This window comes from Varroa jacobsoni, unplaced genomic scaffold, assembly GCF_002532875.2.
Source record: "Varroa jacobsoni isolate VJ856 unplaced genomic scaffold, vjacob_1.0 scaffold_1306, whole genome shotgun sequence".
In the NCBI taxonomy this organism is placed as follows: domain Eukaryota; kingdom Metazoa; phylum Arthropoda; class Arachnida; order Mesostigmata; family Varroidae; genus Varroa; species Varroa jacobsoni.
In genome coordinates, this window is record NW_019214208.1 from 163,904 (window position 1) to 178,350 (window position 14,447).

Here is a 14,447-nt window from a genome sequence, read left to right on the forward strand (position 1 = left end):
AAATATAACAGCATAAAAAGGATAACTTATCAAGGGGAGAAAGATTTTTCAGACCACCATCATGAAGATAGAGAGCGTGTGCGAATAAGAGCAGCAGTTCAGAAATCTTCACGTCGACCGGCTAAGGTCGTCAGGGCCTAAAAGTGAATATAATGCTTCTATGCGTATTCGAGAAACTATCAACAACTGAATTGCATTTGTCCAAAAGGATGGAACGGGAAGTTCTGAGGCAAACCGTTAGCTGCATAATATAAGAAAAAAAAAAAGGAGAACCTACCATCTGGAATCACAGAAGAAAGCCCTACCAGTACTTTGTGGAAGAGAAACTTAAAGATAGGCATACATTAAGTTTCCCTTTTCTTCCACGGCTATACCTATCACCTTAAATAAGAATGTACCTATTTTCTAATTAGAAAATAGCCATTGTCTTGCAGTTAGGATCAGCATGCATACGTTCTGATATGGAAACAATGAACTGGCGTTCTGGGTGAAACAATTATTTGTAGTTTTGTAGGCATCGTCTGCACTAAGTTCGAAATATAAAGCACAATTATCAGCAGCGAGGGCGGCGTTTAGCTGCTTTCTGGTGTACTCCTTTGTAGATCACTAGCGACTTATTCCTTGATCATGATTCACGGATCTCTGGTCAGCTTCTTAAAACAATGTTATGTTGTGTAGAATACGGTTGATCGTTAGTGCCGAGAAGACGAACTCGTTACACGTTACTTTGTTTCGCTTTAAGCTATTTGTTTTTGTGTAGGCTCAACCGTATCCCAGTTTCTTACATGAAACTGTCTGCTAAGCAGACGACAGTAGACTTCTTCCTAACTTGTCGTTGGGACGCATCCCAACTTCTACGCACTCGAAGCCTAGAACTCAAAAGAAAAAATGTTTAGATAACATTTCGTCCCGAATCCTCTAAATGGTGATATGACAATGATTCTAAACAAGAGTTAAGGTTAAACAAAGTTTATATCTTTAATGTATTGAACACTCGTCAACTTAACGGCGTCAATCGGAAATGTCATCAGCAACAATATTCTAAGTTACACGCTAAATCTATAATTTGATGGTCTGTAAATATAACTCGGCCGAGTAATGATACCCTGCTCATACCTCTACCTCTGCTCCACACTTCTGCTCTTATTGTCCTTTACCGCAGCACTCGTCGTACAATGCAAATGGTGAGTCGTCATGGCGGTGTTAATAACAATAAACGTAGACAACGTAAATGAAAAGAATCAGTAGCCTTTACATATATCCGTGTATGTCCATATATCTTTATACACCACTTCATAACATAACACTATACCAGCATCAATACATTGACTATGCTACATTTCCATATTGGAGCAGTAAGACAGTCGTTTTTGACGAACGTACGCACATCGAAAGTTATGCACAAACGCAGGCACGCATTTACCGCCATAGTGCAACTACACCTTAACTAACAGACGAATATAAAAGCCTCAGAATTAATACAGTTGCTTGTTTTCGGGTACACACTCTGCCACCTATGTGCAAGTACATAACGAACAATGTCTCTAAAAAGAGCACTCTTTTTCGTGGGTCCAAGTTACTAATCCGTTTCACACAAGCAATAGCGTCTTGGCTTCCAAAGAAAATAGGTATTAGGCGTTGGAGGCGTTGGCTGTTAGAACGGCTTAAAGCTGCCAAATATCAGTATGAATTGCTTTATCTTTCGACAAATTTCTGAAAACGATACTCCTTCGAACACCTAGGCAGCACGTCTTCATAGGGTGCATCCAAAATGTCATCTTCAATGGCGATTCGACCTGCCCGGTAAATATCAAGGCAGCGTTGAAATCCTGATGATGCGTATGTGTACAGTGGACTCTGTATATCGCTGTCCTGTAGACGTAATACAATATGCGTTTATCAAAACCTGATTAAGTCGTGCTAGGTAACACTTAAAAATATACGCAAAATGCGTGTGGCGTAATGGCATATTAAAAAGTCAACGAATGAGGTTTATTACAGCACTAGAAAGGACATTTAAATATGGAACTATTTGCCTCCATACATTATAGTTCACATGCGTTTGCTACGACAATACTCAATTTAACGACATATTTAGATTTTTCGTTATTTTGCCTGCAGAGCCCAAAACAATCTAGCTGCGAAAAGATCATGTCTAAGATTCCCCAGTAACGAGATTAACAATTATTTTTGATTGATTAGCTGAGCCGATCGTTTACAACTCATGTATAAAATTACTACTGCCTGGTTATTTATCCTTTTTACAAGAGCCTTATCAAGAGCTGTTATGTCCTTTCGTAAGATCCACAAGATCGTAAGATAAAGATTCCGCTTATCAAGAGGCAAGCAGGCGATAAATAGTTAGCCTGTTTTTTAGAGAGAAAAAACCTCTTTCATAGAAGCGGAGGCAACGCCTCGTTGACACTAAGAAAGAGGCTTTACCATGATGGTTTTCAGAGACTTGCCCCCCTGTATCACTACTCTCACAACCTCTAAGCAAAAACGTTAGGTCACAAAGTGTCAAATAATAAATACTGGGAACAACGAAGTTACCCAATGAATCGTCTTTATATGAAAGCGTAGGTACTACAGAATACAAATGGCCAATTGGGTCTTCTAGTTAGTCAATATGGAAAATTCAATGTAGTGTATTCAGCTAAATTTACGATAGAAGCAGTTCGTTCAAACACGTCCTGCTAACGTATGATCTGCCCCTAAGCATTATTTATCGAATGGTTAAAGGGTGAACCTGTTGTTTTTCCAGTTCCAGCAATCCCTTATCATATGTTTTCGGTGGTTTAGGCGACCATAATGCCGTCTCTTTATCTAACTCCATCTCGTCGGTAATCGCTGGTAGGTCAATCTTTAGGCTACCCGCTCTTAGCTCATCCCAATTGAGATCCTGGAAGAACGAATGTCGTTGCCACTCTTCAAGGGTCAGTGAGCACATACGTTTTGCTGGTTTCTTTTCAAGCAGCTGACTAATTAGCGACTTAAATTGACTGCTAATGAAGACACCCTTTGGAAATGGTATATTTGAGTGAGCCACCTTCTCTCTAAATTCCTTGTCTTTTTTGTTACCCTTGTATGGCACCATGCCAAATGCTAAATTGAAGGCTGTAATGCCTAAGGCCCACCAGTCCAAGGCGCGTCCGTAACCAACTCCAGTGAGAACCTCAGGCGCAAAGAATGGAACTGTGCCAGCAGTTTCCCGGTCTGTGAATTCTCGCGCGCTACGTTCGCCAAAAAATCTCGATAAGCGAGGCAGGAAGTTGCCAATGCAGATCTTAGCCGTGTCGAAGTCGATCAGCTTGACTTGACTGCCGGGCATCACCATTATATTTGAAGGCTAAGACGGTTCGAAGAAAGATTGAAGATGAGGAATCGGTGAGGAACGATGAATTTAGTAGGTTCTAGATTGAAGAGACTAAGATGACTTGTATAAGAAAGATTGATTAATGAAGCTTAATTTTTTAATATCATATATGAGTAACACGCACAAATCGACAAGAACGACTATATGATAACTGTCTATATTAGTAAGCAGAAATTTATGTTTAGGAAGAAGGTCGGACATTTTTAGGCACCTTGATATCTCGGTGAATACATCCGCGTAGGTGCATGTGCTGCAGACCTTCGCCTAACTGAGCTAGTAGAACCTGGCAAATATCGTGAGACACCCCTCTGTTAGCCTGAAATTATGTATATGAGTTATTTTTAATGAGTTCCTATATAAATTCCTGCTAGAAGGGTCTACCAAAGAAAAATCCTTTATGCTACCTTTACTTCAGTCAAACCTAACCAAGTTAAAGACAGATCGATCTGCATTCAGGCTTAAATTGTTCTGTTACTCTGTAGTTGTACCCCCGTTAAACTGGGTTAATCTTAGTTATCCTGTTACAATTGTCGTGTCACACTTCTCCAATTGTTCCCGTTTCGGTTAACGTACCTCACTGTTCTTTCCGTACTATTTCAGTAATTCACTTAATTTTTTTTGGATATGAGGACCATCGTTTTAGATGGCGATAGAACTTAGTAATGGATGATCATTCTAAATACGCCTTCGAGGTACCGATATGTTTTGACCTAGAAAAGACGACGTCAGAGATATCTCTAGTATTATTCACGCGATAATATACACAGGACCTGCATGAGAACTAGAGAATATACGATGTACGGACCTTATTCGTAAATAGCTTATTTTTACTCTCTATATATATAAAGGCTGAGTAAAGAATGACTGTCGGTGTTGGTTGGCTGTGTATTATATCGGAGCATACTAGGCTGGATGTGTTGTAATAGTCTTATTGCGATGCAACAAAATCGACCAACCTTCACGAGACGATGCAGATCGATGCCTCGAATGTATTCCATTATCGTGAGGAAAGCCTCGTTCGTGGCGAATGTTGAATAATACTTGACAAGAAATCGATTATTTGTCATCGATGCTACAACCTTGTCCGCACAAGCGTGCTTCGGCATCTTGAACTTCGTGAGTGGAACCAATTTGACTGTACAGGTGATCTTTTCACTGAAGACAGTAGTTTTGTAAACAGAGCCAAATCCGCCAACGCCTTTAGTAAAAAAAATACTTCTTAGCCGAGGCTTAATGCTTTCCTGAAATAGCTGGGTTCGCAATGTTGGCCGTCATCATCTAACTATTCCACACGCTTAATGATTTCAAATAATTCAGGAATGATTAATTAAATTCTTTGTAAGATTATTGGTACCGATTGTGCGCAGCCTTTGTCCCCTGAGATGGTGCAATGGTGACTTATATGCCTATTAAGAAGTTGTAGTGTAGCTTCGGTTCTAACTCATATAAAAACAGAAATATAAAACCTAAACATACAGATAGACCACTTACAGCCTTCGTATTTTTCGTACACTTATGGATTCAAGTACAAATACATGTATTTATAATTGCAAAAGTGGGGTATTGTATTCAGTTTTATACCTTATAATATGTTTAACCAGCTATAGTTGTGCCTACTTGATATTACTTACTATTTATATTTAAATTGAAAAGTTGATAAAGAAAGATAAAGCAGCTGATGTCAAAGTAACATCTTGTAGGTTACTTTGGCATCGGCTTTCATACAATACCAAATCGATCTCAGGTAAATAGAAATGGAGGTATAGAAAAATTAAGATTTTGCCAAGGTTACAAAATCAATCAAGTTATGAGGAATAAACGCTTATATAAACTTTTATTATTATTATATAATAACTCGAGCCGACCTTACGTTATGCTGGCGACGATACTCATTTTAAAAAAGCATTTTTGGCATTTTTTGAAGAACCTGTTAAGGTTAAAAAATGCCAAAAATGCTTTTTTAAAATGAATATCGTCGCCAGCATAACGTAAGGTCGGCTCGGGTTATTAGTTTATATCACGTACGTATAATTTTTATTAGCGACTACCACGTCTAGTTGACCGAACTTGCGCACGCTTCATGACCCTAAAGAGAAGCCTCGGTAAGAGGTTTTTGCATCGACATATCGAACTAGAATTGATCTGACCGCTCGCATCTAAAGTCGTATGTATTTCCATTACGTATGACTTACATGTTTCCCCTGTGTCATAAAAATTTTAATCAAACATCAAACTCACTTCCAAGCTAATGCCCAGTCCTCTTGCCCAATTATGATTGATGCCACCTACCAAGAAGTCGCGTTGGAGCTATACAGTCTATGGGCGGCACCATGTTCATGATATCAAAAAACGACTCCTGGTGTTCCTGATATGTCCTGAGAAGTTCGCGCACTTGGGTCCAGTCTGTGGGTCTCTGCTTCGCTATTAACTCAAGCATTGGAGCGATTTCCTCTAGCATGGTCAGAAGCTGATAGATCAGATTTGCCAAGAACTAAAATACGGAGATAGTAGAATCAGCCTATTTTATTTGAAAGTCAGTTTTATCTAGTAACGTTAAAAGGAAGAGAATCTAGAAGGAAAGGAACCTACTAGAATAACGAGATGTTCCATGACATGTTTATGAAGCGAATATTGGTAAACGTTGTTGTTACATTAAAAAAAATTAATCGGTTATAAACTAAATTTGTGTAATTTATTATAGAAATATGTATTAAAGATTAAATTAAAAACAAAAAATTAGAACCAATTTATATGAGTATAGCATATTTTTAGCTAAATGTGAAGTCGCTTTACAATTTTTAACGTTGATTAAGGTCTCCGGTGTCGAATGTATGTACTAATATACAGCTGATGTTACAAATAATATGGAAAAGCGGATTGCTTACGGCTGGTATTCGCGGAATTCGTCGCTCCTGAACGCTGAATAGGTCGTGAAGGTAGAATAGGTTTTCAACCCCTTCTCGGATATAATCATACGCCAAGGTACGAGTCTAACAGAAATACGCCAACATTTATTTTCCACAAAATAGCCCCTATGTAAGATTTTCAGAGTAACTGGGGGCACACTGTTATGGGCTGTTAGCCGCAGTTGGTATTCAATTTTTGGCCCCAGACCAAGGTCTAATCCTTTTAGAACCACACCACAAGTCAGCATGGCGGAGGCGGAAAATTCAGAAAATGTTCGGAATGTGAAATCAAATTAGCAATGATCTGATGAGTTTACGTTAGCTGAACCCCCACCGAAATTATGAACTTCCTTGGTCAGCCAAAATCGACGATCTACATCGCCATTAGTCGCTACATGACTTCTGAAGAATCGAGAATTTCATGCGCTGACGCTATATCCCAACAGAGATTATGGGTAAGGGGCTCAAATAATCATTTGAATGACGTGAGAAGCTATTTCTGATCTTCCGGAATGTTCACGCCGCGATTAGGGCTATTTTCGAAAAAAAAGGTATCTATCTGATTGTAGAACATTTTTGACCATAATTTACAAGCAGTGTAGGCCATAAACGGATATCATGGTTGGGCTACGTATGGCAGTTACAATGCACGCACGCACCTGTGAGGGATATACTTTCCAGAAACATTTTCATCTAGATATAGCTTATGTATCTTATATATATAAAAACGTTATATAATGTTGAGCGATAGCGTGGTTGTTGATGTGCCACAGTCTTGAATGAAAAAAATTTCATTACAGTCGTTCGCATGTGGGCTAATTATGAATATAAATGTACTATAAAAAATAATATTACTAATTATTATAGGCCGAACCAGTTTCATCTGGGAGATGATCGAATAACCTTGATTAATTTGAGCATTTCCACCATAATTAAGGTCGTCTGTTCCATCGCATAGTGCTCCCTGGGTAGTCGTATCACGAGCACTTTACGATTTGCTGCTACGAATGACTGCAGTAAACGCTTCGTATTGGCCATCGCTCTGAAGAAAACTGAACATTTTAGTATCTAATCAATAAAACAAACGTAAAAACGACTACGAATCTGGCCTAACTTCTAACCTGGTCTACCAATTCTAGCGATACCCTGCTACTGATTTTTCGTGATAGAGAATCGAGCTATTTATTTTAACTCGACGGGACGACTAAATGCCACACACAAATGAGCAAAGTTATTCGTACAAAAACCTGTTCCTAATACCGGTTACCCACGAAAGCAACTATACAATAATTAGGGACTCGATAATAAAACGTCTTTCCCTACGCCAGCTAACGCTACCGATAGTCCCGCCGTTAAACTGTTTTTACCAATAACTCCCAGCGCCTAGTAATGTTAGTGTTTTGGGTCTCAAATACCATGTTAACCTAAGAAAGAAAAATGTTTTCAGAATCTTCTACATATTTTTCTACACACAAAGCTAATGCCACTAATACGCGTGAACAGCTTTCCATTACATAGTACGCTTCAATAATATGTAAGGTTATCGATACATGAGAGCATCGACAACCGATGACCCGGATCAAAAACCTGAAGCTATTCTAATTTTGAAAGAAATTTTCCTTAAAGCGTGTACAGCATATGCGATCAACGAAACGATAGTGACTGAATTACTTTTCACCTTGAATCCTTCCTAACTAATCTCCTGAAGGCTTGCTTCCGTAATCGCATGGTCTTTTTTCGTTTCCTGAAAACTAGAAGATCATGCGATAAAATACTATTATTGTCCAATTACATCAAGAACGTTAAGAACGAAAATAGCTGTTCCAAACACTGCGTCTTTGGGAGGGGACCGCCGATTTCCCTTGGTAAGGGTATATTTATTTGGACCGTATATATCAATTAGCATTTTTCGTTTTAAATCTGGGTTTTTGAATGGACAAAGATCTGCTCCTTCAACAATTCAAAAATTAAAATGGTGCTTACCGACTGTGACATTATTCGCAAGGGATGTATTCTAGTTTACCAAAAAAAAAACGTCAAAAGAGCACCTCTATGCCTAAAACGTTCTTCCCCTAAATCGGGTCCTAGGTCAGTTTTTAAATCTAAGAGCGGATCCGGACAAATTTGATTGCAACATCCAATCAGTTCGATCTCTTTCATTATCATTCTTAAACATGGCTGGAATAATTCTTCAGTGTTGTTCGATACGAATACGGTTATTTAACTTTCCTGCCGATCGCACTTATTTTTTCTACCCACTCCGAGATACAGATGAATGTATTGATGCAATGCTAACCTAGTTCCGACCGTAAAACCCAAAAATATCTACAACCCTTACGAATTATTCCTAACTTAGGACGGTAAAATTGTGCCATCACACTTATTGTCTATGCTTCGTTATGCTATGTTAGTGTGACAAATTGGAGTAGTTAGTAACATTCTCACCACGGGAGCGTTCAGCTTCTCCAAACAGTTTCTTTCGGCTTCCCGTATATTCAGATGACTCCAGAGGCAGCTGATGGCTGCCATGGGATTGCAATATTTGAAGATCTAAAAGAAAATGGAAAAAACGTTCATACAAGAAAAATAAAGAACATTAATGCAAGTACATCAGTTAGACATAATTGCCTCAAACGATGTTAAGTTACTTGACCTAAATATATTTCAGGTGGCAAGGTGGTACGCGCAGTCTGTACAAATCTAATCATAACGAATACAGCTTGATACATACCACACAATGTATACATGTATAATATACAGTCGAATTGTCTCCTGAGTTTGTGTGTGATGTGACAAAAGAATAAAACGTTTCATAATGTTCATGCAATATATTACTAAGAAGTCATTTAGTTCGAAGCTCATAGAGGTTTTATGTTCTATTATGGATTAAAGCACACCAAGCGGCGCCGTATATTGCCCGACTTGGCCAGCGATGGATTTAGGTGATTTTAATATTTGTTCTCCTTTATTTAGGGGTCAACGACCAAACGCCTGACTACAAACCAAGCCTCGCCTCGCAGCTATTTGCCTGGTACTAGGGGGGGGGGGGGGGCACTCCTACTAAAATACCGTACCCAAAGCCATACATCAGTATCGAATAAAATCATTACCGTACTATCAAATCGTACAAGTTTAAACGCACTTACCTTTAGAAAAAGATCGATCTATGGCATTGTCGAAACTCTCCCTTTTATGCTCGAGATCATACTTTTCGTCTTGTATCCCGCTTACTAAAAAGCAGAACATGACGCGTTGCTTTACTGATTTTGTTTATATTAGTTAAATACAGAAATTTTGTTTCTATATAATTTACTATCATGATACATTGTACGAGCTTAGAGCCACGCACCAATCAACTGTTATCGGGGCACATGAAATAGGCAATAAAATTACCTTAGCCAACATCGTGTAATTAAACCAATATCTTACAAGTTAATTGATATGGGGGCTAAATATAAAGGTGCTGGCGCCAACATATCAGTTTGTATATGGTGGAGGCAGATGTTTCGGAAACTCACTTCGAGATACTTAAAAGTTTTAAGAGAAAGACATCGGTTTTTTTTTTAATACATACACTTAACGAACTTCGGTTTTTTTTAGTGGTTCGGTCGGAAATGTAATTACTGAGTTAACATTTTTTAATTTTGCAATTCTCATCTTTTGAGAAGTCTAACCATTCCTACTAAAGTATTACTTCAGTTTTCCGTTGCCTTTTTCTACGATGCAAACGACTGAGGAATCTTCGGCTAACGAAAAGAGCATCTATAAATGCATAGCCTTATTGTGGGGTTACAGTCTCTTCGCTTCTAGGTCGTGCGGGATGGATCCAAATAGCTATAATCTGGTGAAGCAGAATCCGAATTATCAGAGGACAAACGCTTTGTCGGTCTTCCAAACGCTCCATGAACGAATTATGTAGCAGGTAGCTGAAAGCACTTGGAACTTGCTTCACTAAGATCTTTGTTATCAATATTTTGACCGTCCTTGACGTGTGAAATCGGGTCATACGCTGCAATCGCTGCAAAAGCTTCTACTGCAATTCTGTTTAGGATCGCCCAGTTCCAAAATTTAACTACTGTTTCTATTGCTAAGTATTGTAGCTCTTTTTCTCATCCGTAAGGCAGACTTTGTACAGAATCTGTCTTGTAATCAATGGTGTACAAATAAGCATTCGGCGACGGCATTTTCACTTTTATTCGACTCATGCAGCGTCATCTGTAGCTCGGTATTACGGTTTATGACTCATATCCAAACCTGAAGAATCTCTTTTACACAGGCTTTGATTTTTACATTTACTTACTGGCATCACCAAAAATTTTTATTTCACTTAAGCTCAGTACAGAGCTCAGCCCCGACAGTTAGATGTATTTCTGCCGAGATTATTGCCCACCACTAATTATCAATTCCCCTTTTTTATTTCGTTACGAACCAACACATATTCTCGTTTAGCAGTTGGATCGCCGGGAGTAATCACGCTGAAACCAGGTCTGGTAAACGCTGTTTTTAATTTCCTAATTTACCCTCGGACCCGCAAAATACCTTGACGGTTTAAAGCACCCAGGCAATCAAGTATTTTCCAGCTTATTAGAGTCAGACCCATTCCGCATTTCGACGAATTGTTTCGCCAAGAGGTACCAGTCAGTCTTTTTCACGACTTCAAGGTACTCCAACGCCCGTCTATTGCGTTTTGTAGACATCAGCCTCAAACTCTTCATTCTTTCTGGAAGTATTAAACTGAATCTGAAAGGGAGCATGATCACTGAATTTCGAGATCAGACGATCAACGAAGGGTAAAATGTTTAGTCGTTACTCCAATTAACGCCAGCGAAATGGTTAAACGAACACAAACGGCGCCACAAAATACTTACACCGGGCGTAATTCGAATAGTTGCTCATGACGTTATGATGGCCGCTTCGTTGTAGGCCGGATTAGCCAGCGTGGCACACGCAATTCAAACGATAATTCGACAAATATCATCTCCCGAAACAGATCTCTGCGCATTTGTTGCGCACATTTGTTTACAATTAATTTAACCGCAATCGCCAGATCCAAAGCTGAAAGTCGACCTCACTAATATGTTCTGGTAAAGGAATTTCCGATTGCAGTAATGTTTTCAATTCATCCCCCGAAAAAAAAAAAGCAGGATAGGTCAAGCGAAGGACAACGTTATCGTAACACAAATGCCAATTAATAATACACTGAAATGTAACCGCGTCAACGTAAGTATGTTACAATCACGCTAATCTACCCACAAAGGGCTAGATCGCGTCTACAGACAAATAGGAAGTGTCATATACAGGTTGTCTAGATATACAGATATGATAATATAGTTTCGGTTTATATATGTCCCAAAGGCGGGCATCAGCATTATTTTTTTATTATACTTGATCAAATGAGTGAATACGTACGTTTTAGAGTTCTTAAGCTACAATCGTAACGAAGAAGTGCCGCACGAAATATGCTAGTATTGAAGCTAACTTTGTGCAAGTTTTGCAAAATGGCGTTGGTTTACCTAAAATAAAAATAGTAGGAGGCAGCACAGGCTGGCTCAGCGTTGGCTGAGATGCGAGTCGACACGTTAGAATTACTAGACTCGACTCCTTAAAGTCTCAAAAATTACGTGCGACTCCGGTTCACTCCTAATCGTAAATCTATATTGAAAAGATCTGAAAAAAAAACTGCAGATTAAAAGAGATGCATCTTTGCATAGGTACTCCAAGAATCGTTGGGATCCTAAATAAATTATTTTTTCTTTCATATATAGTACTATGCAGATAACGCACAGTTATATAGTTACCCTCCGTAAATCACATTATCGCTATTTCATATTAGTGAGGAAAATTCAACAGAAGCCCGATAAAGCAGCAAATTGTTTAGCTCATGATCTCCTTTCTGTTCTACAACCGTTTGGTTTCAGTTGACTGTATTTCTGTAGCCATGAATGCACTCCGTTTTTCTTTGTAAATAGAAGCCAGCTTCGAAAAGATTTCTTTCTCCCTATGGAAGATCCAGAGTTGTCCCATTGCAGCTGTTTTTTGAATCCATACTTCTGACTAGCTTTTTTTTTCATTAGAATACTTCTGCATTTAGCATCAGAGATTTAAAAATTGTTGCATAACCTTGTCGACGTGTTACAACCTGCCTGACTTCAGCTCGGATGTAAACCTACTCGATTATTGGTTTCAGTTAACTTGGGTACCCTGTTGCATTTGATTTTCGACAGGTACCCCGCCACAATGCTACATTTACCTGCAATACTGCCTTAGTCGAACGTCAGTTTACACGGTTGGGCCCCACAATACGGAATAAACAAGCGTATCTGTGCTTGACCTTAAACTTAAAATACCTCATTAAGTTAATGCTGCATCATTACAACAACATCTCCGTTAGCTAATTGGTTTCGGGCAGTCACTCAACTATCTAGTCGTTATTGTGCAATGTAGTGATAATTAACGTCCACGCACATCCAAAGATGAACTACGTTAGTTATATATATATATATATATATACTAGTGCAGTTTCAGCCCTCCACATATACAATAAAAGATCCCGCGCTTCTTTTAAGTTTTTTTTTTACAGTTCTCCCTATTTATTGTCCACTTCTGAAATATCCTTCAAAAGCGCTCTTTCTATCAGCGTGCTGAAACGACTTTGTGTTGCGAATCCACAACTTTAACTTGGAAGAAACTTTTAAAAGTTAGATGTTCCAGATGGAAAAAAGGGCATTTTCGACTTTTTCTCTATTATATAGTTTGTCAAGGTCAAAATGCTGCCAGAACAGCACGGGGACTTGCCTTGTGCGTGGTAATAGCGCTGTAACTCTAAGGACTGCTCTAGTGTATGTTCCAAGTTTGAAAATCGTATGATCCCCCGCTTTGCTCGACCCTCTGAGTTTAATGATAGCCATCTAAAAGCAGAGTCGGATTGCAACTAGGCTATTTAAGAAAAAAAAAAACCCAATAAACGAAATCAGGCCATTTCGCCATGTCACAACGCGAATGGGAGGCTTTGCTGTATCTCGATACTTTCCAAAGCTTACGTCAACAGATTATTTACTTTTCTCATACACTAGCAAATTAAGCTGAAAACTATATCTTTGACAATGAAGAGGGTCTCAATATCTGGCGGCGCGGGGCTAAACCTGAAACCTACTGTTTTCGTTAACATTACGTGAGTAGACACACGTGAATCACACACTGCGCATAATATACAATCGTAAGACTACATTGTGGGTTACACAACATTTATGCGTAACATATAATAGGCAACTTCTAAAGTATGTTTAAAGTATGACGTTCAATGTTTTTAACGTTCGTTTGCCAAATCAGATCAATTAAATAAAACCTGAACCTGTTCATTTTTCAGTTGCAATAAATATTTACCGTGCAGTTGCTATAGTTGAAACGACCAAAATCCTGTCGGCTTGTCGAATTCCATCTCGTCTGTGACAAAGCCAAACTGATTACCCCTGCTTAAAGTCTTTCCAATTGAGATCGTGAAAAAACTGATGTCATTTGTCGTGGGCTACCGAATACACTCCATGACGCATTCCTTTTCGAGCAGTTGATCCGTTAGCGACTTAAACTGGTCAGTCACGTACCTCATGGGACATCTCACGAAACCCCTTATCGTTTTTATTTCCTGCGAACAGTGGCATACCGAAGGCAAGGCTAAAGGCTATCAAACGTCTAGAGTCCAATAGGCCATTGTGCGTTTTCCTGCTTGTTTTTTTATTTTGCAGGCGAAAAAAACGGGATCGTGCCAATAGTTTCGCGATCTAAAAATTCTCGAGCACTCAGTTCACTGAAGAGTTTCGATATTCGAAGGAGAAAGCTAAAATGCAAATCTTCAGTGTATCGGGATAGATCAGCTTGATCTGGCAGCCTGGTGTTACCATCATGTTTGAAGGCTAGCGTAGAAATGTGCAAATTTGACCGTTTTTAGAATGAACGTATGCACCCACTCAAATCTAGAAAGAAGGCTGTTTGGATTAATAAATTTCCTACTTTTCATCGGATTCTGATTAGATGCACACATGTAAAAAAATTGCGTTTCAGGCGTTTTGATATCTGGTGAATGCATCCTCGCGTATGCATGTGCTGCAAGCTTTCGATAAGCTATAGCAGCGGTAGTTTACTAGCTTCTTGCGCTACGCTTCTGTTAA

General features: G+C 39.0%; 1 protein-coding gene across 2 annotated transcripts; it reads right to left on the reverse strand.

The window, feature by feature from the left end:
• Positions 1 to 876: 876 nt before the first annotated feature.
• On the reverse strand, positions 877 to 9,481 carry LOC111268653 (protein kinase 4). Of its 2 annotated transcripts, XM_086971766.1 has the most exons (8): positions 9,429 to 9,481; positions 8,728 to 8,832; positions 7,961 to 8,033; positions 6,262 to 7,324; positions 5,666 to 5,867; positions 4,333 to 4,531; positions 3,588 to 3,692; positions 877 to 1,872 (listed from the first exon to the last, which is right to left on the reverse strand). In XM_086971766.1, the coding sequence occupies exons 6-8, from the start codon at positions 4,480 to 4,482 to the stop codon at positions 1,696 to 1,698; spliced, it is 432 nt and encodes a 143-aa protein (XP_086827892.1). In that variant the 5' UTR covers positions 4,483 to 4,531; positions 5,666 to 5,867; positions 6,262 to 7,324; positions 7,961 to 8,033; positions 8,728 to 8,832; positions 9,429 to 9,481; the 3' UTR covers positions 877 to 1,695. The 2 variants fall into 2 exon arrangements, with proteins under 2 accessions (XP_086827892.1, XP_022703500.1); XM_022847765.2 differs by lacking the exons at positions 5,666 to 5,867; positions 6,262 to 7,324; positions 7,961 to 8,033; positions 8,728 to 8,832; positions 9,429 to 9,481 and having other exon boundaries at positions 4,333 to 4,699.
• Between the last annotated feature and the right edge of the window lie 4,966 nt (positions 9,482 to 14,447).